At 35.5% G+C, this 23249-nt stretch overlaps 2 protein-coding genes across 2 annotated transcripts; both read left to right on the top strand.

Moving 5' to 3' along the window:
• Positions 1–13860: 13860 nt before the first annotated feature.
• Positions 13861–17534, top strand: LOC145034431 (polarity axis stabilization protein). Its single transcript, XM_078982841.1, has 5 exons — positions 13861–14187; positions 14651–16312; positions 16422–16614; positions 16720–16951; positions 17271–17534. Exons 2-4 carry the CDS (start codon positions 14781–14783, stop codon positions 16858–16860), a joined length of 1866 nt encoding a protein of 621 aa, XP_078838967.1. The 5' UTR covers positions 13861–14187; positions 14651–14780; the 3' UTR covers positions 16861–16951; positions 17271–17534.
• Positions 17535–20627: 3093 nt separating this feature from the next.
• On the top strand, positions 20628–23002 carry LOC145034430 (abscisic acid receptor PYL8-like). The gene is made up of 3 exons (XM_078982840.1): positions 20628–20979; positions 22095–22310; positions 22402–23002. The coding sequence occupies exons 1-3, from the start codon at positions 20845–20847 to the stop codon at positions 22618–22620; spliced, it is 570 nt and encodes a 189-aa protein (XP_078838966.1). The 5' UTR covers positions 20628–20844; the 3' UTR covers positions 22621–23002.
• The last annotated feature ends 247 nt before the right edge of the window (positions 23003–23249 follow it).

Genomic DNA, 23249 nt, shown 5'->3' with positions numbered 1-23249 from the left:
TAGGGTTGCATGCACACATAGGTTGTTTATATAAAACCCATCAGTGGTATCAGAGCCTTTGGTTAACTTGTTTTCAATTAGTATTATTCAATTGTATGAACTTGAAAAATTAGTGTTTATAGCCAATAAACCCTAGGAGGCCATAGATTTCGAGATTAGGGTTTCCTAACCCTAATTTGCGAAAATCTTGAAAGGGTTTTTGAATCCTTTCCTTTTAATCCAATATTTCGAAATCTAGGGTTTGCAAACCCTTAGATTTCGAGATTTGCCTCCTTCCCCAAGCTAAGATCCTAAATTTTAGGGATTTGGATAATCTCATATCTTGTAATTATCTTTTAATGGTTAAATATGGTAATTAAAGATTTTGAATTATCCCATCCCATTATTTTCAAAATTTAGAGGGATAAAAGGGATTATGATAAGTTAATTGTTTAAATGGTAATTATCCTCATGATTTAGATAATCCCTTATGATTTAATAATTTAAATTAATAGTTTAATTTGTGATAATTATTAAATCAAGAGTTTTAATATTGAAAATTTTAATTTAAATGGTATTAAATTTCGAAAATTTTAAATTGGAGATTAAAAACCTAGTATTTTTGAAATGTTTAAAATACACCCTATACTATTATATTACAAGTTTAATATATATATATATATATATATATATATATATATATATTATTAAATCAACCCTGAAATCGCTACTTCGGCTGAAATGACAGCTTTTGAAACTCATGAGCGTGATGCAACGAAGGTTCATTGCATCATGATAGCCACTATGAACTCCGAATTCCAAAAGTCCTACGAGGACATGTATCCATAGGAAATGCACTAAGACTTGTTAAAGAGATACCACCAAAACGCGAGGCAAGAGCGTTAGGAGATTTCCACTAACATGATTTCCGCCAAAATGGGTCATGGAGAATCTCTTACCGTGCACCTGCAAAAGATGCAAAGGTATGTCGATCGACTTCGCAAGTTAAATGTTCACTTTGGGGAAGACTTGGCGATCGACATGGTGCTTCACTCTTTACCGCCGTGTTACAATCAATTTAGGATGACCTACCACATGAATAAGGAAGAGGTCACCCTAAGCAAGCTCCAAGGTCTCCTTAGGGTTGCTGAGAGCAATCTCAAGGACAAGTCCGTTGCACCTACTCCCAATCCACCCGTTGCTCCTGTTTTGGTCATTGGGCAAGGAAGAGGCAAGAAGAGGAAGGCTCCGTCTAAGAGCTACTGCAAGGGAAATTCCCGAGATGGTTCCTCATCTAGTGGGACAAAAGTTGATCCCACCAAGCCTACTTCTAACCCAAAGGAGGCAGAGTGCCACCATTGCCACAAAATAGGGAATTAGAAGAGAAGTTGCCCATAGTACCTGCAAGCCATCAAGGAAGGAAAGATCAAGCCGTCTTTCGCAGGTATATACACAATTAAATCTAACTATTCATCTCATGCTATTTCTTGGGTTCTTGATACCGGTTGTGGTTACCACATTTGTTCTAATGTGCAGGGACTAAGAAGAAATAGGGATGTGGAGCATGGAAGGATAAATCTAATCATGGGGAACAGAAGATCGTCGCCTGTGACCAAGATTGGAGTGTAGGTTAAACACAACTTGGTACCCATCAGTCTCGACTATTTTGGAAAGTATAAAGAAAGCTCAAAGTGAAGCTTCTGAGAAGAATGACCGAAAGGAGGAACGTTTGGGCAAAACGTTGGTGTTCGGTGTAAACAGTCATGGACTGAAGGTGTTCCAAGATCGGATTTGGATACCTAAGACAGGAGGAATCAGAGATCTTCTGATGGAAGAAGCTCACAAAACCATGTACTCGATTCATCCCGGTAGCACTAAAATGTATAGGGACCTAAAACCCTACTATTGGTGGCCGACGATGAAGCTTGATGTTGCAAAGTATGTGGCTGAGTGTGTGACTTGTGCAAGAGTAAAGACACAACATCAGAAACTGTACGGGAGTTTAGAACCATTGTCTGTGCCTATGGGTAAGTGGGAAGACATTGTTATGGATTTTGTCACTAAACTGCCCAGAACAAAGAATGGTCACGACATGATATGGGTGGTCGTTGATCGATTCACTAAGAGTGCGCATTTCATAGCAGCCAAGGAGAAATGGTCTATGGAGAAGCTTGCAAATTCTTACGTGAAGGAAATTGTGAGGCTTCACGGTGTTCCGTTAACGATTGTATCGGATCGTGATAGCCGTTTCACCTTGAGGTTTTGGAAAAGTCTACAAGAGGAAATGGGTACCAAGTTGTGTTTAAGTACAGCTTACCATCCGCAGACTGATGGCCAGAGCGAACGAACGATACAAACGCTTGAAGATATGCTAAGAGCATGTACCTTAGAATTCCAAGGTAACTGGGATGAACATTTACCTTTGGTAGAATTTTCCTACAATAATAGTTTCCACTCGAGCATTAAGATGGCACCTTACCAAGCTTTGTATGGAAAAAAGTATCGTACGCCATCTTGTTGGCTTGAGGCTGGGGAAAAGCAGTTTATGGGACCGGAGATGGTTCATCAAACTGCTGAAAAGTTGAAAATAATTAGGGTAAGAATGTTAGCAACTCAGGATCGTCAAAAGAGCTATGCTGACAAAAAGCGAAGACCGATGACTTTTGAAGTTGGGGATTCGGTTTTGCTTAAAGTCTCGCCGTGGAAGAAACTTATAAGATTTGGAAAAAGGGGAAAATTAAGTCCATGGTTTGTTGGACCGTTTAAAGTTCTTCAGAGGAGTGGGAACCAAGCTTACAAGCTCGAACTACCAGAAGAACTGAATAGAATTCATAACACTTTTCATGTGTGTTATTTACGGAAGTTCACGGGGGAAGTTCCTGACATGATTCCACTTTCGGAGTTGAGAATCGATGAGAACAAAAGGTTGATTGAAGAACCAGAGGCAATCGTTGACCGAAAGACTAAGAAGTTGCGACGCAAGATGGTCGAGTTAGTGCTTGTCCGATGGAAACACACGAATGGGCCGAATCTCACCTGGGAGACGGAGAGTGACATCATGGGTCGCTATCCGCATTTGTTTGTTGATGTGTGATTCCGGGGACGGAATCATTCTAAGGTGGAGAGAATTGTAACGCCTGTGTTTCTGGGCCTGTCATTAATGATGATATAATAGTCTTCGTTAACCTTTGTAACCCGTTTTAAAATAATAGAAGTGTATTATTTGAGTATTATGTGTTTTGTGCTTAATTGCTTAATTATGTGGTTTGATTAATTAAGAATAAAAAAATAAGCGTCAAAATTTAAGTGTAAAATAAACTTGATATTATTGGATAATGTTGTAGTAGTTGAAACGAGGTTTCCGAAGATATAAAGAATGCCGAAATCCGAGTTATAACGAAGAAGTTATGACCTGTCGAAGTTTCGCGACAGAACCGGCAACGTTGAATGATGTAAAAAGTGAAATTTACGTTAGAGCGATATTTAGCCTTAGTGATCTAAACGAGAGTCGAAGATCTCGTTGTTGGTATCGAAGCGATAAAAAGTTAGGCGAGAACGGACGTCAAACGAAGAAGTTATGAATTTATAACGAAATTTTCTGTCCCGGCCCATTAAAAATAAATAATAGAAATAAAGTCAAAATTAGCCTACGGAGTCTAAACAAAAGTTTTAGAGCGTAGTCTCACCTTCGCGTGGATATAAAGAACGTCGAAAACGGAGTTCGTATGAAGAAGATATGAATTTCCGAAGTTTATTAAATAATTTGTATTTAAATTTAATCTTTAATTCCGGTATTATCCGAGGACGAGTCATCGGACTCATCCGAAGTACGCCCCGCATACACCGAGGTATGTTGACACTCGCACTCGAGGACTTCGGAGACGTAAGCAGTGACGATTTCGGACCAGTACGCCCCATGTACTCCGAGGCTCCAGCCTCCTATAAATAGGATGCGAGGCTGCCGAGTTCTTTTGCTCTTTTTCTCTCTTCTCTCTCCCGTTTTGCATCGTTTTGCGTGCCAAAAGTACCCCGAAGCCCCAGTAATATTCCCGAGTCCCGAAGCAAGTTTCGAAGCCCCGAAGATCCTGAGAAGTGCGATTCCCGAGCCGAAGCTCTGTCCGCGAGAAGTTCGATTTTTGTAAAGATCTTCTAGATCTGCTGAGGATTACTACTTCTACAAGCCGTAGTGCTGTCTGATCATCTTCTGATCAAGTGAGTGTGTGGTTACTTTCTTCTAACACATAATTATTAAGTATTTAGTATAAAATACGTGTTATGTGTATATTTTGTTGTTATATGCGTGAATGTATATTCACTTTCTTCTATCTCACAGATCTGATTTATTCTCTATGAAATACGTGTTATGTGGGTATGCCTCATCTATTATGTGGAATAGGTATTGAATGAGAATATTATACAGGTTTTAAACTATGTATAAAAATATATATTTTTATCTACTAATATGTGTGTAGAACATGGGTAGATAGTTGATGCGTGATAAACAAATGAGAGGTTCCGATGTTGTTGTTGTTGATCTAGTTATTCAACGAGTATGGATTAGACCAAGAGGTTAGTTTTAGATCCGGGAGTATGGATCAGGTAAAGAGATAAAACTTATTATTAGTCCGGGAGTATGGATTAAGACTAAGTTAATTGTCCCTAGTCCGGGAGTATGGATTGGGCACAGTTATTGATCCGGGAGTATGGATCATATCAGAATTAGGGTATAGTTAATTGTCCTTATTCCGGGAGTATGGTTTAGGTACAATTATTGATCCGGGAGTATGGATCAGATCAGGAGGTTAGTTTTAGATCCGTGAGTATGGATCAGGTGAAAAAGGTTAGTTTTAGATCCGTGAGTAGGGATTAGGTAAAGAGGAAAATTTTAGATACGAGAGTTTAGATCGTGTCGTTGTGAGGATCGATGGGGTGGGATAAGAGTTGCCTTTATATGGTGAAATTGTACAAGTTTGAATGTTCTATATTTATAAATATATGATATAACATTGTGGGATGAAAACCCTATATGCTCACCAGGCTCCCAAGCCTGACCCACTCAGTTTTATTTGTGTTACAGGAAGTGGCGCAAGGGCGTAAGATGGATGAATCATGGAGTTGTTTTGTTTACAAGTCTGTATGTGTATATATTTGTTGAATGACTTGTAATGTTATCGTTTGTGCTTTATGGTCTGTATCGGAACATGACACCCTGAGTTTTGATTATATAATGAAAATGCATCTCTTGATGAAATGCTTTGATAAATATTATTTTATCATGTTTTGTTTTGGGAACAAATTCCGCAACACTTTTAAATCAAAAGGATTTACTCTGAAATTATTTTAAAAAGCATAAATGAAATCGGTCTTTTCTGGTCGTGATTTTGGGGATGTCACAGTTAAAGTGGGTTAGATCTGATCCCACATCGGCTGGGAAGGAGAACTAAGCATTCCTTATAAGGGTGTGGATACCTTCCCTATTACAACGCGTTTTAGAGCCGTGAGGGCAGCAGATCCCATAAGAACTCTGCAGTCAAGCGTGCTCGGGCGGGAGTAGTACCAGGATGGGTGACCCCCTGGGAAGTCCCCGTGCCGAGTGGCCCAAAGCGGACAATATTGTGATACGTGCCAGAGGGTGACGTTACAAATGGTATCAGAGTCAGGGCACGGGTCGATGTGTTCGACGGGGACGTCGAACCCTATAATGGGTGGTGAAAGTGGGTTAGATCTGATCCTACATCGGTTGGGAAGGAGAACTAAGCATTCCTTATAAGGGGTGTAGATACCTTCCCTATCACAACGCGTTTTAGAGCCGTGAGGGCTGCAGATCCCATAAGAACTTTGCAGTTAAGCGTGCTCGGGCGGGAGTAGTACCAGGATGGGTGACCCCCTAGGAAGTCCTCGTGCCAAGTGGCCCAAAGCGGACAATATTGTGATACGTGCCAGAGGGTGATGTTACACCATACAAATGTCCAGAGTGAGAGGAAAATCCAGACACTTGAGGATATGCTTCAGGCATACATGTTGGATTTTGGAGGGAGTTGGGATACATACCTCCCACTAGCAGAGTTTTCGTATAATAATAGCTATCATGCCAGTATCGACCGACCACCGTTCGAGATGTTGTATGGTCGGAGGTTTAGGACCCTTATTTGTTGGGGCAAGGTAGGGTACCGGGTCATAGGGAGCATTGAGGTGGTGCTCAAGACGACTGAGTTGATTTATCAGGTGTGCGACCAGCTACGAGTCGCACAGAGCCTTCAGAAAAGCTATGCTGATCGGCGCCGGTCGGATTTTGAGTTTCACGTGGGAGATTTTGTCATGATGAAAGTGTCACCATGGAAAGGTGTCATCAAGTTCTGGAATAGGGGCAAGCTAGGGCCTCAATATATTGGATCGTTCAGGATCACTGCCTGGGTAGGCAAGGTGGCGTATTGCTTGGATCTACCGGACGAGCTTAGTCAGATACACAACACCTTCCACAATTGTTTTTTGGATGACATTTAGGTGGACGAGAGCCTGAACTACATTGAGAGGCCCGTTGCGATTTTGGATAGGAAATCCAAGGTTCTTCGGAACAAGGAGGTGAAGTTAGTAACAGTGCAATAGCAGCACCGAAGAGGCTCCGAATGGACATGGGAGCCCAATGAGGAGATGCGAGATCACTACCCGGATATGTTTACATCAGCAAACTTTGAGGATAAAGTCTAGTTCAAGTGGGGGAGATTTGTAACGCTCGTTTCAGGTATCGAATGACTTTCAAAGTTCTAGGGTTTAAGGTTGGAACTCAACGAGTTGAGGAGATCCAACTCGTCGAGTAAAGATCATTTACGAGGATGCGGGACTTAAAACCTACTCGACGAGCCAGAAGGCCCCGAATCTATGAGTAGATACTATAAAGGAAAACCCTAATTTTCAGAGATTTGTACCATATTTAAGGATCTTATGGATCATTTGTGGCCTCCCTCATCATCTTATCTATCTAAGAGAAACCCTAGCAGCATTTTGGTGCTTTCTTGAGTGTGTGTGAGCCTTGGAGAGTGAATATTGTGCTTTTTGGAAGGAAACTTGAAGGTTGAAGAGATTGGAGCAATGAGAGGGATTTGGATACAACATCTACCTGTTGTTAGCATCCATTTGGAGGTAAAAATTTGCTACCTTGATCTCTATTTGCTTAGATCTCATCTTCTGGAAGAATATGGTCACCTTTGGTGCAAAAATGGTGTCATAATCGGATTTGGACTTGTCATGAGTTTGCAAAAATGGGATCTAACAAACAAGAGGTCAAGATGAGAGCTTTTTACCTCAAAAATGAAGCTAATAACAGAAGAATGCGAGATCCACAACCTCCTCTTGATTAGATCCACCAAACTCTTCCAATATTTCCTCCAAAAAGCTTAAGAATGCTCAAAATGGTCTCTCTCTCTCTCTCTCTCTCTCTCTCTATATATATATATATATATATATATATATATATATATATATATATATATATATATAACGCCTGTGTTTCTGGGCTTGTCATTAATGTTGATATAATAGTCTAGGTTAACCTTTGTAACCCGTTTTGAAATAACAAAAGTGTATTATTTGAGTATTATGTGTTATGTGTTTAATTGTGTGTCTTAATTTAATTAAGAATAAAAATAAGCGTCAAAATGAAATGTTATATAAAGCCTATATCTATGGATAATGTTGTAGTAGTTGAAACGAGGTTTCCGAATATATAAAGAATGCCGAAATCCGAGTTATAACGAAGAAGTTATGACCTGTCGAAGTTTCGCGACAGAACGGCAACGCTGAATGACGTAAAAAGTGAAATTTATGTTAGAGTGATATTTAGCCTTAGCGATCTAAACAAAAGTCGTAGAGTTCGTTAAATCGAGAGCGTGCATGAAAAGAACGCCCAACGCCCAAATCTGACTTCGTATGAGGAAGTTATGATTTTTCGAAGTTTCGACTTAGCGGTATGCAGCCCGAATACTCAAAATAGAGATTGAGTGATATTTAGCCAACAACTTCTAAATGAGAATTGAAGATCTCATCGATAGTAGTCCAAAGATAAAAAGACAGACGAAAACGGAGTTCAGATGAAGGAGTTATGAATTTCGAACAGAGTTTTTCTGTCCCCGCCTACTAAAAATAATATATAAGTAATATACTTATAATATATTAAAAATCAAGTCAAAATTAGCCAATGGAGTCTAAACGAGAGTTGTATAGCATAATCTCACATTCGCGTCGATATAAAGAACGTCGAAAACGGAGTTCATATGCGAAAGTTATGAATTTATGAAGTTCGGGGCGCGAAACCCCAAAATTGTTAGATACCACGACCTGGCAAGCAGTGCTACGACGTGGCCAGTCTTTTGACACATCCGGGAGTCCCTCAGACGCAACATGCGATGACGCGTGTAGTGACGACCAAGCCCACAACGTGGAAAAGGGTGTTACGACGTGGCAAGGGTAAGTTTTGCCCTATAAATAGATTTGAAGGGCCAGCCGAGTTTGGTTGCTCATTCTCTCATCTCTCACCTGTATTATATCGATTTACGTGCAAAGAAGTACCCATGAAGCCCCGATATCATCCCGAAGCCCCGAAGATCCCGAGAAGTGCAATTCCTGAGCCGAAGCTCTGCCCGCGAGGAGCCCGGTTTTTGTGAAGATCTTCCAGATCTACTGAAGAATACTACTTCTGCAAGTCGTAGTGTTGTCCGATCATCTTCTGATCAAGTGAGTGTGTAGTTACTTTCTTCTAACATATAACTATGAAGTATTTTATACGATATACGTGTTATGTGTATATTTTGTTGTTATATGTGTGAATGTATATTCGCTTTCTTCTATCTCATAGATCTAATGTGTTCTCTATGAAATGTGTGTTATGTGTGTGTGCCTCGTCTGTTATGTGGAATATGTATTGATTGAACATGCTATACAGGTTTTAAACTATGTATAAAAATATATATTTTTATCTACTAATATGTTGGGTAGAACATGGGTAGATAGTTGATGTGTGATAAACAGATGAGAGACCTCGATGTTGTTGTTGTTGATCTAGTTATTCAGCGGAGTATGGATAACGACCACATACGCTTTCTAGATAGTCTTGTGGAACGCTAGCAGGTTCATAACCTGTAGGTGTTGTGAACGATGTGTTCACCGGTGTACTCTATCCCCCTCATGGTTGCCTTTAGGATATCTATTGTTGAGGAAACCCCTTAGCAGTAATGTCTATCCCGATGAAAATTCTAGATTAGGTCTTTTGAGATAGATGTTGTTTTAGGGACGTAAAGTGAGGATAACGGGAATGGGTAATCAGGTTATTGTTGGTTGGTGAAATTAAATATAATTTATTTATTGTGGGTTGAAAAACCTATATGCTCACCAGGCTCCCAAGCCTAACCCACTCAGTCTTATTTGCATTACAGGAAGTGGCGCGAGGGCATAAGATGGATAAATCATCAAATTGCTTTGTTTACAAGTCTATATATGTATATATTTGTTGAATGACTTGTAATGTTATTGTTTATGCTTTATGGTCTGTATCAGAACATGACATCCTGAGTTTTGATTATATAATGAAAATGCATCTCTTGATGAAATGTTTTGATAAGTATTATTTTATCATATTTTGTTTTGGGAACAAATTCCGCAACTCTTTTAAAATCAAAATGATTTACTCTGAAATTATTTCAAAAAACATAAATGAAATCGGTCTTTTTCTGGTCGTGATTTTGGGGATGTCACAATATATATATATATATATATATATATATATATATATATATATATATATATATATATATACCACAAAAAGGGCAGGTTAGGGTTTCTTTCTTTGAAGTGTGGCCACCCAAGGCTATAAGTGCCTTTAAATAGGCTCCAAACCCGAGAATTTAGGGTTTCTCATTCTAGTGCCTACTCGGGGAGTCTACCCTCGGACTCGTCGATTAGTTCATTAAACTCACGTGTCAAACCCGCTTTTACTCGACGAGTCATAGCGCCAACTCGTCGAGTAGATCAATGGTTCTAATAAATAATTAATGAAAATAGTACTTCGTAATCTGGATGTTATACTTTTCAAAACGACTTGTATTTTCAGGGACTCAGTGAACATGTATTTGGGCAATGGATTTTGGATAATTGTTGCATTTTGAAATTTCATACATTATGTCATTTTTGTGTAAATTCATGAACATATACATCATGTAAACAATGTAAGTGTGTTATCTCAATGTATGATGTTTGGTTGCTATGTTTCATTCATATTCAATTGTTGTGGTATTATACAATGACGTCATCCACCCTCAGACGTTTCCGCCGTCCTGGTTCGGGGGTGTGACAAGAAGCTCCTGTGTGTTGTGCCTAACGCCACACGCGCACAAACTTTTTAGATTTTCAAAAACTTAATATATTCCTCATACAAGCTTCGTTTTCGATGGTCTTTATATCCACACGTAGCTATCGACGAATACTACAATTTTCATTTAGACTACTTAAGCTAATAGGCAACCAATCTCCGATTCACTATTTACAACACACGTGTCATATCGGTTTGAACACGAAACTTCAAAGAATCATAACTTCTTCATACGAAGTTAGATTTTAACGTTCTTTATACAGAATCACCATCACGATTACTTGAAATTTTATTTAGATTATTTATCCTAGATAATATTTTATTTTTGACGCTTATTTTAGCTCTAATAATTATGTTATTTTATAAACTTATATATATATATATATATATATATATATATATATATATATATTCACACATACACACAAAATTCGCATATACTTAAATGATTATTTTTTATTCATTCATAAAATTGTTATAATAGTTGACCGACGTTAATTACATATTTTATTAATGCCTAGTAAGAAAAGCAGGTGCTACAACATTGTATTAGGGTGATCGAGACTGCAAATGATCCAACCCTAGAGGCTTAAGTGTGTTTAAATAGCCCCAAAACCCTACAAAATCGACTAGCCCACTAGGCCGGAAGCGCGTCATCCTTTTTAAGAGGAGTTCTGTGCTTCTTGCGAATAATTCCAAATTTTTAGATTTTTAGCAAATGCGATAAATGGCTTCCTGCTTCGCCCCATCCTTCTACTTTCTTATGGACTATAAAGCCCTCAATTTAAGAGTGGAAAAACACCATCATAAATAGGATGTTACAAAGACAAAGATCTGTTGGTAACTCATGGTGCACCCATGATCCGACCAATTCTTGAGTTCTTCTGACCACAAAGGACTCTGACGGATCCATGAGAAACACAATGAGAAACCTTCCTAGCCACAAACACTTCAATGGACCCGACCCAAAACCTCGCATACTCGAACCACATATTCTTTTGACTCATTGTACTAAAATCACAAAAATCGAACATACCGATGACCCTCCAATTAGAACACAGTTCCTCCACCTAGGGTTTGTACCACCACCAACTGACGTCTACACATAATTAGTTAACTTATTAAGCATTTATTAGATAAAAATGTTTATTAGCTTATATGATGACCAAATTGAGTTTTTTTTAAAAAATGTTTAAAATTGCTTATATGGTGTCCAAAAAGCTATAAGCTAACAAAATTTTTTAAAGTATTTGAATTAACTTATATGGTGTAAAACACTATAAGTTAATAAGTTTTTATTTAAAAAATGTTTGGTTTAACTTTTATGATGACAAAATGCTATAAATTAGTAAAGCTCTAAAAGTGTTTAAATTAGTTATATATATATATATATATATATATATATATATATATATATATATATATATATATATATATATATATATATGATATGCCAAATTCGACATGTCTACATATTTAAAGGATAAATATTACTATAGCCCAACAAACTAACATGTTTTGGTTTAAAAGGTCACTTATGTTATTATTATTATTATTATTATTATTTTTTGCATTTTAAGGGTATGAATTCATATTTTTAGGGTTTAAAAGCTCCTTTTGAGAAAAGTTAAGGGGTCACCCAGTGAACCCCTTCTTAATCGGTAGGTTTAATTTTGCCATGTCACTTAATAAGATGCCAATTCATCAATCTTATTAACTACGATGACATGCTCCTTTTGAGAAGGGGTCACCCGTGACTGCCTCTACCATTCCCTTCACCCTCTTTCCAAAACTGCCACCATTCCACCAATGATCTTACACCATTATCGTCCACCTATCTGAAAAATGATTCTAGATGACTTCCAAGCAAGATTATCAAGGAACAAAAACAAAAACAAAAACAGGTGAAAGTGAGAATCCGACCATGAAAGCCTTGCTTACAATTACACATGGTGAAATCCTTACGAGATATATGATTCCTTCACCATTTCTTGATTCATTCACCGAATAAGATGTTTTTTTGGTCTTTTGTGGGTATTGTTAGTCCTTATAATGAGTTCGCTCATAATTCAATTAATCAAGGACTTCAACAGGGTCGAAATACCAATAGCACCTAAAAGAACGCAAAAATGGCAAGCACGGTAAGGCAAGAAAAAAAATAACAGGTTCATCACCTCTCTAATTCCATGGCCCTATACATGCTCATATTGTTCTTATTGCCCCTGCTATATACGTAAAGTCGTTAAAGTTTATTTGATTGGATATTATTCGGTTTCAAATGGTCCTAAACCTGCACCCAGTTTCAAGTTTATTTGATTGTGCCTATTTGGTACTTCAAAACATGCTAACAGGGGAAGAAGATGAGTTACACACCAACTGTTCGATGAAATGCTTGACAAAGAAAAAAAAACTTTTTTCAATGCTTATATGACAATTTCAACCACCCTTGACAACAAAAATTGATGAGGCTTCTACATAGTTTCTTATATAATAATTCTTAATTTGTTTTGTTTTTGCAAAAAAAACATCATTTTGAACTTGAAAAGTGTTTAAACTGCGTAGAAAATCATACTTTCAGTTTTGCAAATTTGTCTCTTCAATTGTTCGTCAAAACATATAGTATGGAACTCTTTTGCAACTGGTTAGTTTTGGGTTATTGGATCTAGATCTAGAGAATTTTGAGATTAGGAAAGATGATATAAAATCATGGAGTTCACCCTTCTAGATATAGTAGAATTTGAGTTATTTTGCATATTATTAAATTGTATGTTTTAATTATGTTGATATATGCTAATATCAAAAGTTGGATTATGGATTGATATGGATATTTCGGTTGAGAGGCATTCGTGGTAGATACAGTTAGGTTGAGAAGATAATTTGGCCAATGTAAATTTGAAGATCTGATTATAGATGTATGTGAGTATTTTAGAAGGGTTTGAGTTTTCCCTTTTAAAATTCCTAAAAATCAATGTGAGGGTTAATTCTTCAATCATGGAGTTCTTAAATTCATGGAGTTCTTAAAATCCATGTCATCAGGGGTTTTGGGGTTTTGAGTTTACAAATCGTATTTGACATTAGAAATTTATTATAACAAATCAGGTGCCAAAATTAAAAGGTAAAAGTAGAGTTTATATATTTATAACACAAAAAAATAACATAAGAAACCTTTTAAACTAAAACATGCTACTTTGTTGGGTTTCAATGACATTTTTCTATATTTAAACTAATTAGTATTTTCACATATAATATTTTATATAATAATATTAAATTATAAATAAGCTATAAAGGTTAGATTTTAGTGCAGGTATTATAGTATATTTATATTTATAAATAAATGAACCCTAAAAAACAACTTTTTAAAATGATAAAAATTCATTTTAAAAGTGTTTATCAGCTTTATAAATACTTTTTTTAAGTCGATTTGTTTTTTTAAAAAACTAACAACTCAATAACCAATTATCAGACTTAATCCAAAATAACTAAGTATATCGATTTGTTTATGTGGAGATTGTCATCTAAAAGTAATGAGAAAGGGCAGAGCTCCCGTTTCCTCCGCTTTCAAAATTTATAGCAATGAAAATACTGCCTAATCGAAACAGAACAAACCCCACCCCAAAACTTATTCGAAAATTCGTTTCTTCTGCATTCAAAATCAGTCAAAAATTTCACATCATATCAAGACATTGAAGACCATTAGTAAGTGTATCTACCCAGTACCCACCCAATCGCCTCAAAACCCTTTTGCATTTCTTCTTTTAGGATCTCCTGCTCTTCACCCACTTCTCTTTCTAACTGCATCGCTTTCTCTCCCGATTTGGATTCACCCCTGTCAGGGGAAACAAATTCAGGTTATTAATTACAAACCCTTTTGTCGACCTTTCGCCAGATTATCTATTTGATCTGCTAATTTCTTAAATGAATTGTAATTCTCGGATCAATTGATTCTCTATTTCTAGGTCTAATTTTGACCATTCTGCATGTGTACAGTCTAACCCTTGTGACATCCCGTTGAATTGAGTACTTCAAGTCTGAACATTGTATGCATATTCTGTTGCTCTATGAATCAGATAGTTATAGTTTGTTTTCAAGCTTTACTTTTATATCGGTATCCAAGTATTCTTCATACCTTAGACACCGCACTTATCGTACATCTGCTTCCAAATCGAAGACCTAGATGTTTGGATAGGTCTTTATCATCGATGCAAATATATTTTTTTAATATTCAAGTTGTGATTTTTACACTTGTAACACTGAAGTATATTACAGTTTTCAATAATCTCTAAATTGATCCCGATTTCTTATGCTTCCTAGGTTCAAATTGACGAACCATTTTCTATGAAGTTATTTCTGCCAAGTTTTTAGCTTCTGATGAACACGTGAAGGTCGATGATGGATATCAGATTGCCATATTGAAAGAGTAGATTCATCTTGTTAGCTGGCAATGAGCAGGTCACCTTCATTTACAGCCAGGACAGAATCCAATGCATACGTGGATCCAGAATCCGTACAAAAATGGATTGTTGCATTTTGCATAATTAGATTCGATCTTGAACAAGGTCAACTCATTGAAGAATGTTATCCACCTGGTTGTCTTACCCCTGAAGAAGAACTCGACATTGCTTTCAGTTCATTCCCTGATTCAGTATCCCAACACCATAACCGATCAAGCATCCATGATTCCATGTTCTTCTTCAGAACACAAAGGCGAGGGAATCTTCCAGGTGAAAAGACACATAAAAAACCGAATGAATCTCGATCCAAATACTTATACGGTTTTGTATTCAATAGACAAAGACACGATGAGAGACTGAAACGAGGTGGGGAACAGAAATCAGTAGTGATTCTTTCACGCAGTCCATATTCCAGTTTATTTAAACCTTTATTACAAATCATGGGTCCTTTGTATTTTGATGTTGGAAGGAAAGCCATTGATTATATTGCTGGTTCTATGTCAACATGGTCTTCACCTTTACCCGGTCAACTCATGGAGCTTCCTATAGGAAACGCAACACTTAAAGTCAACCTGCCACCTGTCCATAGCTTGTCATTTGATGGTGAGGTGGCATTTGAAGAGTCTGCTTCCTCCATGGCCCCACTTCTTCCTACAAATCAATCAATCCCACATGGCCTCTTTCATGATTCAGATGTTTTCGGGATTTTTCGAGGGCTTTTACTACAACTTTGGTTGTTATGGGAATTGTTATTAATTGGTGAGCCTATATTGATTATAGCACCAACACCCCCACAGTGTTGTGAAGCTGTTGCTAGTTTAATAAGTCTAGCTGCCCCACTTTTCATCAGTGTTGACTTTCGCCCGTATTTCACTATCCACGACCCGTATTTTGCCCGTTTGAATTCCCTCCAAGAAGGCGAAACTTTCCCTCCAATTCTTTTAGGGGTGACGAATCTTTTCTTCTTGAAATCTCTTCGTAATGTACCCCACATAGTCTCTGTTGGAAGCCCGGCTCCGAATTCGGGCAGGGTCGGGTTTTCTTCACGGGCATCCACGGGCAGGCTTTCGGGCAGGCCGGAAGGGTTTAACTTTCCAAATCTGAAGAAGTTTTCTCCTTCAAATTTGTTAAGTGCTGTGAAGTTAAGAAGAGATGGGCCACTTTGTCTTATGACAGAACACAAGGAAGCTATCTGGAGTAGTTATATGCCAATTACTAAACCGGACACATCTATTTTGAATAGGCTTGTTGATGCTGGATTGTCTCCAAGGGTAGAAGAGTCAATGTCAGTTGTTAATAATGAGATACTTCGTCGCCATTTCTTGGAGCTTACTACAAATTTTTTAGCTCCATTTGGACCATATTTTAGAGTTAATACGCCTTCTGTGGGGTCATCTCCTTTTCTTGATCCACCTCCTTTAACTGCTTTTGATGGTGATGAATTTCTTGCAAGCTTATCCACTAGAGGTCCTGGGAAGTTTTTATCCAAGAGGATGAGGTCTAATTGGCTAGATCTCTACAGGTAATAGTTTTTTTCATTTTCATTTGATGTTTTTTATCCTGTAGCATAATTTCAAATATGTTGATGTGTTGGAACATTTTATATAAAAGTTTGATGTGTACTTTTGAAGGCGATTCATGAAAGGGCATAACTTTAAACCATGGTTTCAAAGAAAGCGAGCTGTAGCTGAACAAGAACAGCATAGATTATGGAGGCAAGCAAGAATGCATGCTGACATCCGAGAATTCATTTCCAGATCATCTGAATTGGAAATTGTTGAGAAATTCCATGCAATCGAAAGGCATCTTCTTTTTGAAATGCAGGCATGCATCCTATCATATCGTTGACTTGTTGACTTGAGGCTATTTTTTTTTTTTTTTTTTTTTTGAAGGTATGAGTTTATATAACTGAAGTTAATTTTCCTGCAGCAATCTGAAAAGTTGGTTGATAATTCAGAGGCAACATGGCATAAACTTAAAGGAGATTTGCAGGTGGTTTTCAATGTCCTTCCTAAAGACATGCAGCATCTCCTCCTTATGAACCCAGAAAGAGCAACCCTTTTACAATGACACCTGTCTTTCACCATTGTTAGCTGTATGTCCCACAACCACAACATATGAGATTGAGATTTACAACTTCAAGACATGGTCTTTATTCTAGGTCAGTTGCTTGCTTATATATGGTGTTAAGTTGATTCAGAACTTACTGATTTTCATTCCTTCATGGAATTCAATGACATATATTATTATAACTATAATTGTTTCCATTTTGTTGTATAATCTTCATAACAAACAACATGTTTAAAATTTCAAGCAAACTGAACATGGTAATGGAATGTAATGATAAGCCCTAATAAATTTGGGCCTGGGGTGTTGGTGTTACAGATAACTTTGACCATTGTTTTAAGTTGATTCAGAACCTATTGGGCTGTTAATATTTTTTCTTTCTGATCTATATATATATGTATGATGTATCTCAGATAACTGAAGGCATAATCAACACAGTCAAATGGTGAATCATCTTTTTTTGGGTATTATAAGATAAGGTAACATGTATTATTATGTAATAGTTATTGCGATATGCATATCTACCGGGTTTGTGTTCTAGAATCAGATACTCATATATTCTTTAAACCATGTTCATTACTTTTTTTTTAGAATTTAGGATATTGGTTTTGTCATTTGTTAATACAGATGAAATGTTATTGTTATAATCTCAGGAATTTTTATTATTTGAGTTTCAATTTCCCCTCCAAATATTCTCATTCTTGGATTTTGTTTTTAATTCCCTTGAAAATGTTACTTTCTGTTCTGAGTGAGTACAACAAAAAGTTTAAATTATGTGAGAATAATTCTTTTTTTAATTTTGTATTTGGCTAAGGGCACGAAATAGCAATTCACTTTCATTTGTTTGTTTATCAAGGCATTGCACTTTGAAAATTCTACCAAATGATAGTATTGTATTATATATATAAAAAAAAATTCTTATTAGGATATTGTCATTTGAAAAATATATGTAATACTTTGTATTTGGCTATAACTAATGCAAGGAAACTTAAAGCTAACCTAATTACCCACATAAAGAATTTCAAAAAATGTTACATGGTTATTGCATATTATAGAGAACAAATTTCTCAATTGCAAGGGCCCGACACTTGATTTTTTTGTTCCTTTACATGGTTATTTTATTATTTCCTTTTAAATTTTAATAGTTGGATTTATACTCAACAAATAGATATTGTTACCCCTTTACCTAACCCAATAAGTACCTATCTCAATTCCGAAAAAGATATAATGTTTAGTTTAATACATAATTGAGTAAAAATAGTAAATTACTTATCAAAATATCTTAACGCAAACAACACTAAATAATTAATTAAATACTCAATATAAAAGTCTTTAAGGGGATGTGTGAGTAGTCATTAGGAACTAATTATCTTAGCCAACCCCTTATCTTATTATAGTATCTTGTCTTTAAAAGAAGTTTCGACTTTCAATGCATTGAGAAAAAGAAATTCATTACTCTCATGAAAAAAAATGTGACTTTCAAGGCATTGAGAAAAAACTTACCTTATTTCCCTCGTGTTTATGGATAGAATGCCAATGACGGCTCAGTTATCCTTTGTAAAAAGTAAAGAAATGATAGCCGAAACTGTTTTTTATGCACACACAATTAGTATTTTTTTTTTCTTATAATTTTTTAAAAATAGATGCGTAAAATAAATGAGTTTTTACAAACTTAAATGCATAAAAAAGAATAAGTAAAAAAAAAGTTAGAAAACAGCTTTATAAAAGCAAATTAAAAAAAACATTAAACTAACTGAAAAATATCAAAAAACACACAAAAAGTAGATAAGAGGACATAGTGAACTAGCATAAAAGAGTTCAATAATTATAAAAAAATTATTAAAAAAAAAAAAATTCATTTACTAAATTTGAAAGTAATCCATTGGCCAAATATAGAAATCATCAGAAACCAGAGTATCTTTTAATTAACTGTCATAATGCTACATTTTAAACATTTTATATATTATAAACTTACTGATATATATACAATAAAAAAGTGAATAAAAATAAACAAAAATATAATTGATTACCTCATAACTCATTATCCCTAAAAAATATCTATCCCAGATTTTTTTTTTAAATGTAGGAAGAAAAGACAAAAGGACGAAGAGAAACAAAACGACAAAAAAGGCATTAAAATTTCACAATGAGGTCGCTAACACTGAATAAAAAAAGAAAAAGTAAAAGGAAAAAAATAGAAAAGGAAAAGGGAAAACCTTAAAGTGGAAAGAGAGAGAGAGGGTCAAATACAACGTACTCGCCACAAAAATCCAAACCCCTCTTTAACTTCTCCCCTTAACCAATAGCATCACTTTGTTCCAATACTATTTTTATGTATAAACATTTTCACCCCTTCATTCATACTCTTTTGTCCCTTTACACCCCTTCTTCCCGTTTTGTACCCCAATATTTGTTCATTTCTCCCTTACACTATTCCAAAATGATTTTTTAACCCCTTCATTATTATATATAAGAAAACAAGTGCATCTTCATGTTCATGTTACGAGAAGTCTCCAATCCCAATATATTTGAATAAAACATCTTATCATCTACCACTCGGACAACATGTCATTTGGAATGTGGATTATTCATTGAATTTTTTTTATCAATATTCAACAACTGAACTATTATTTAACTTTGAGTCGTGAAAACTTTTATGAAATGTATTGTACAAGTTTTACAACGGGATTTGCAAAAATGTTTTTCCTGCGAGTCAACTTATGATGGTGCTTAGTAATTATAAACTTTTGAAAATTAGACCAGTTTTAAAAGGAGTTTGATTGAATTATTTATCGAATGCATTTGCTTTTTGGTGATAACGATATGTTGTTTTGTTTTGCATGCTTTAACAACAAAATGGTAACATGGGCCGGTGAAGTGATGTGTCAAAGAGTTCCGGACAATATAGCTCGATCATGTTGGGCTGACTCGCCAACACTTTTTTATTTTTTCATATTTGATAAATAGTTTATGTATTATTTTTCATTATCATTAAAATAATGTACAATTTCTCAAGACAAATAAATAAAATTTTGGAATCTTAAAACTCATTTAATCAGTTGTATGTTGGATCATTTCACTTTTAAGTGAGTTTTGTAGTTTTGATTTTTACTATGTAGAAGATAGATCGTATTTGGCAAAACTAGCTGATAGTTAGAAATTTAAGTTTTTATTTGTTATATGAGTATTCGGAAAAAATAACAGAGAACTTTTGAAATATATACTTATATAAAAAATCAATTGTTTAAAAAAGCTAAATCTATAAATATATTTTGGAAGGTAATTCTAAAAATTGATTAAAAAAACTTAATTTTTTTTCTTAAACGCTACATAAAAACTTTTAGATTTGAAATTTTTTTATTTAAACTAAAACTAAACGCTCGTAATTTCAAACAAAAAAATTTAATTTAATTTTTTTATTAAAAGCTAAAAGCTAAAACTGTTAAAACGTTGAATATAAATAAGTTGTAAAATTTTACACAGTGGAAAATCTGAATTTTGAATTTTGAAAATTTAGTAAATCAATATCTTTTTAATATTAGTTAAGCCAAAACACGAGTAAGTTGACACAATATATTCTTTTTTCTGATGAATGAATAAGCAAAATAAAAAATAAAAATAGTAAGTTGTTTTGAAACCCCTTTACTATAGGCGCATATAGTAGAGTTGAAAACTTCTTTTTGTCAAAATGCAAGGACTAAAGAATACAATGTTAAGTAGTATAGGGGTCAAACAGATATTATAACTATTTTAATATCACATGAAAATGGTGAAGTGAGAAAAGGGAGATGTGGATGAGAAAGAACCAAAAGCCAATTAAGGCACACAGACACAGAAACCCCCAATTGGTGATGTGATTATTCTCTCTCGGAAATCTCAACGCATCAACCGACTTTCGAGAGTTTTATTACTAGTAGTGATCAATTTCTGGTGACGGATCGTTCGACGGCCGTTTTTTTGTCGTTGTTATTGATATTTACCTTACCGATGGTAATCACCGGACACGACGACGGTACAGGTTCATCGGAGTACGATTACATTAGGAGACACCATAAGCATGAGGTTAGAGACAATCAGTGCACTTCGTCTCTCGTTAAACACATCAAAGCGCCTGTTCACCTTGTAAGATCTCAAATCTATTAATATAATATAACGACTTTTTTCTCCTTTGAGTACTTTAATTAAGTTTGTTAGTGTTTCGTGGATCTGAGCTAAAGGTTTCAGTACTTTTAAGTAATCTGAATGCATGCGTGAAAAATGGAGTATTCCAATTGGAAACTGTATTTTCTGTTCGTGATTTAATTGCTGATACAATTCGTTTACTCGTTAATTTAGTTGTCTATGGATGCAATCAAAGTGTGTGTTGTAACTTGTAAGATATGCTTCATGACTGGACATGCTTTCCTTGTCTCGGTCGTATTCGGGCAGCATGTATACGCCTGTCGCATTGATTGAGGATTTTTTTTTTCTTTTTTGCATTTATTAATTAGATAATGAAATTTCTAGACTTGTGTCTGTGTGGTTGCTTGCTTCCTCAAAGATATAATAAATTCCTTATAATGCTAAAAGCAAGGCTTACTATATGTGTTTGGTAGGAAATATTGCTTTGTGTGTATGACAACCAATCAGATTGCTTCCATTTCAACACTTGCTTGGATTATCATATTTACTCCTCTAACTGCTGATTTTGAAGCAAATATATATTCACCATGAAAATGCATTAGACACTTGTATTGTACAATCGCTGGATGATGCATTTTCATAGTTCTTGTCCTTTTCTGTCTACAAAAAAGAAAAAGAAACAAAAAACTACATAAATCATCAATGGCCGGAATATGCCAAAATCATTTTGGAATCCAAAGGCAGCAGCATACATAACACAGGACAAAAAATTTCTGGAGGTGCATCAGTGACAATGAAGTCACTCATATCTGGTCCCCCTCCTTGTCTCTAAAAGACAGAGAGAGACATATCAAAAATTGGCATTCAATTTTATGTATCTAAGTATCACTGCAATAATAAAGAAGCTTACTAGGTATAGTAATAGTAAATATCTAGCATTCTACTCTTCCACTTCCCAAATCTCAACATACATACACATCTTAATGAATACACAAGAGTTTATTATAATAATATATCATTCCATCCATTGCTCCTCCTAGCTAGCTAGATTAACCAAAACAACTAATCTAATCAGAGTGACCAACATAACATGTATGTATATATGTTTTTGAAAGGTATGGTCTTTGGTTCGGAGGTTTGACCAACCACAAAAGTACAAACCGTTTGTTAGTGGATGCAATGTGCAAGGTGAGCTTGAAATTGGAAGTGTGAGAGAAGTGAATGTCCGATCTGGACTTCCTGCAACCACAAGTATGGAAAGGTTGGAGCTTCTGAATGAAGAAGAGCATATCTTGGGGATGAGAATAGTTGGTGGTGATCATAGGCTTCGGGTAATATAAAGCTTTCTTTTATATATATATTAATATAATTTGGTTTGATGTATCATTAGAATTTAAAAACAAAACAAAAAAAATTGTACAGAACTACTCGTCAATCATTACACTTCATCCGGAGATTATAGAGGGGAGGCCAGGGACATTGGTGATTGAGTCATTTGTGGTTGACGTGCCAGATGGCAACACCAAGGATGAGACATGTTACTTTGTGGAGGCTTTGATCAAATGCAACCTTAAGTCATTGGCTGATGTGTCAGAACGATTGGCTGTGCAAGACCGAACAGAGTCCATAGTTGGAGCATGATGAATGAATGAATGAGAGATGGGAGCCGAGGTTAGTTGTTGCCATCTTCATCTTCATCTTCATCTTCATCTTCATCTTCTTTGTGCATATAGCATTAGACTTTGTTCCTAAGTGGATTTAAAAAAAAAAAAAAAAAAAAAACTATGGCTGATTGTGTTTCGTAAAAATCTTATTCCTCTTTGTGAACTATATGTTTGAACCTCATTCTCTAAATCTCTTTAGTCTTTTGTCCTCCTCCATCGCCCTATTGTGAATATGAATAAGTAGAATAGGAAATTTTGCAAATCCCCTTTTTGTAAAGAATGTTGAAATGTAGTGGTATTATCATATGTCATATTAATAATGACTATATGGTCTATGGAGTTGGATATTGGTTTGCTTAGTTGCTTATCTATACGAGTTGTTTTCCAGACGTGAAAACCGTGTTGGACGTTATGTGACATGTCACCAAAGTTTCTTGGAACTCACTAAGTAGGTTAGGTAGTTGGATTGAGTAATTGACAGAATAACTTCTATAAATACTTTGCTCCTTGTCTTGTGGTTGACTGTTTTCATTCAATGCAAATAATAAACTTTTACTTTTGTTTTCCAAAAAATGCTTTATAACGATTTACTCACAAAAAGTGGTG

This window comes from Lactuca saligna, chromosome 3, assembly GCF_052625555.1.
Source record: "Lactuca saligna cultivar CGN05327 chromosome 3, ASM5262555v1, whole genome shotgun sequence".
NCBI lineage: Eukaryota > Viridiplantae > Streptophyta > Magnoliopsida > Asterales > Asteraceae > Lactuca > Lactuca saligna.
The sequence above is the reverse complement of the archived record's forward strand: the minus strand, read 5'-3'. Positions and strand labels throughout refer to the sequence as shown.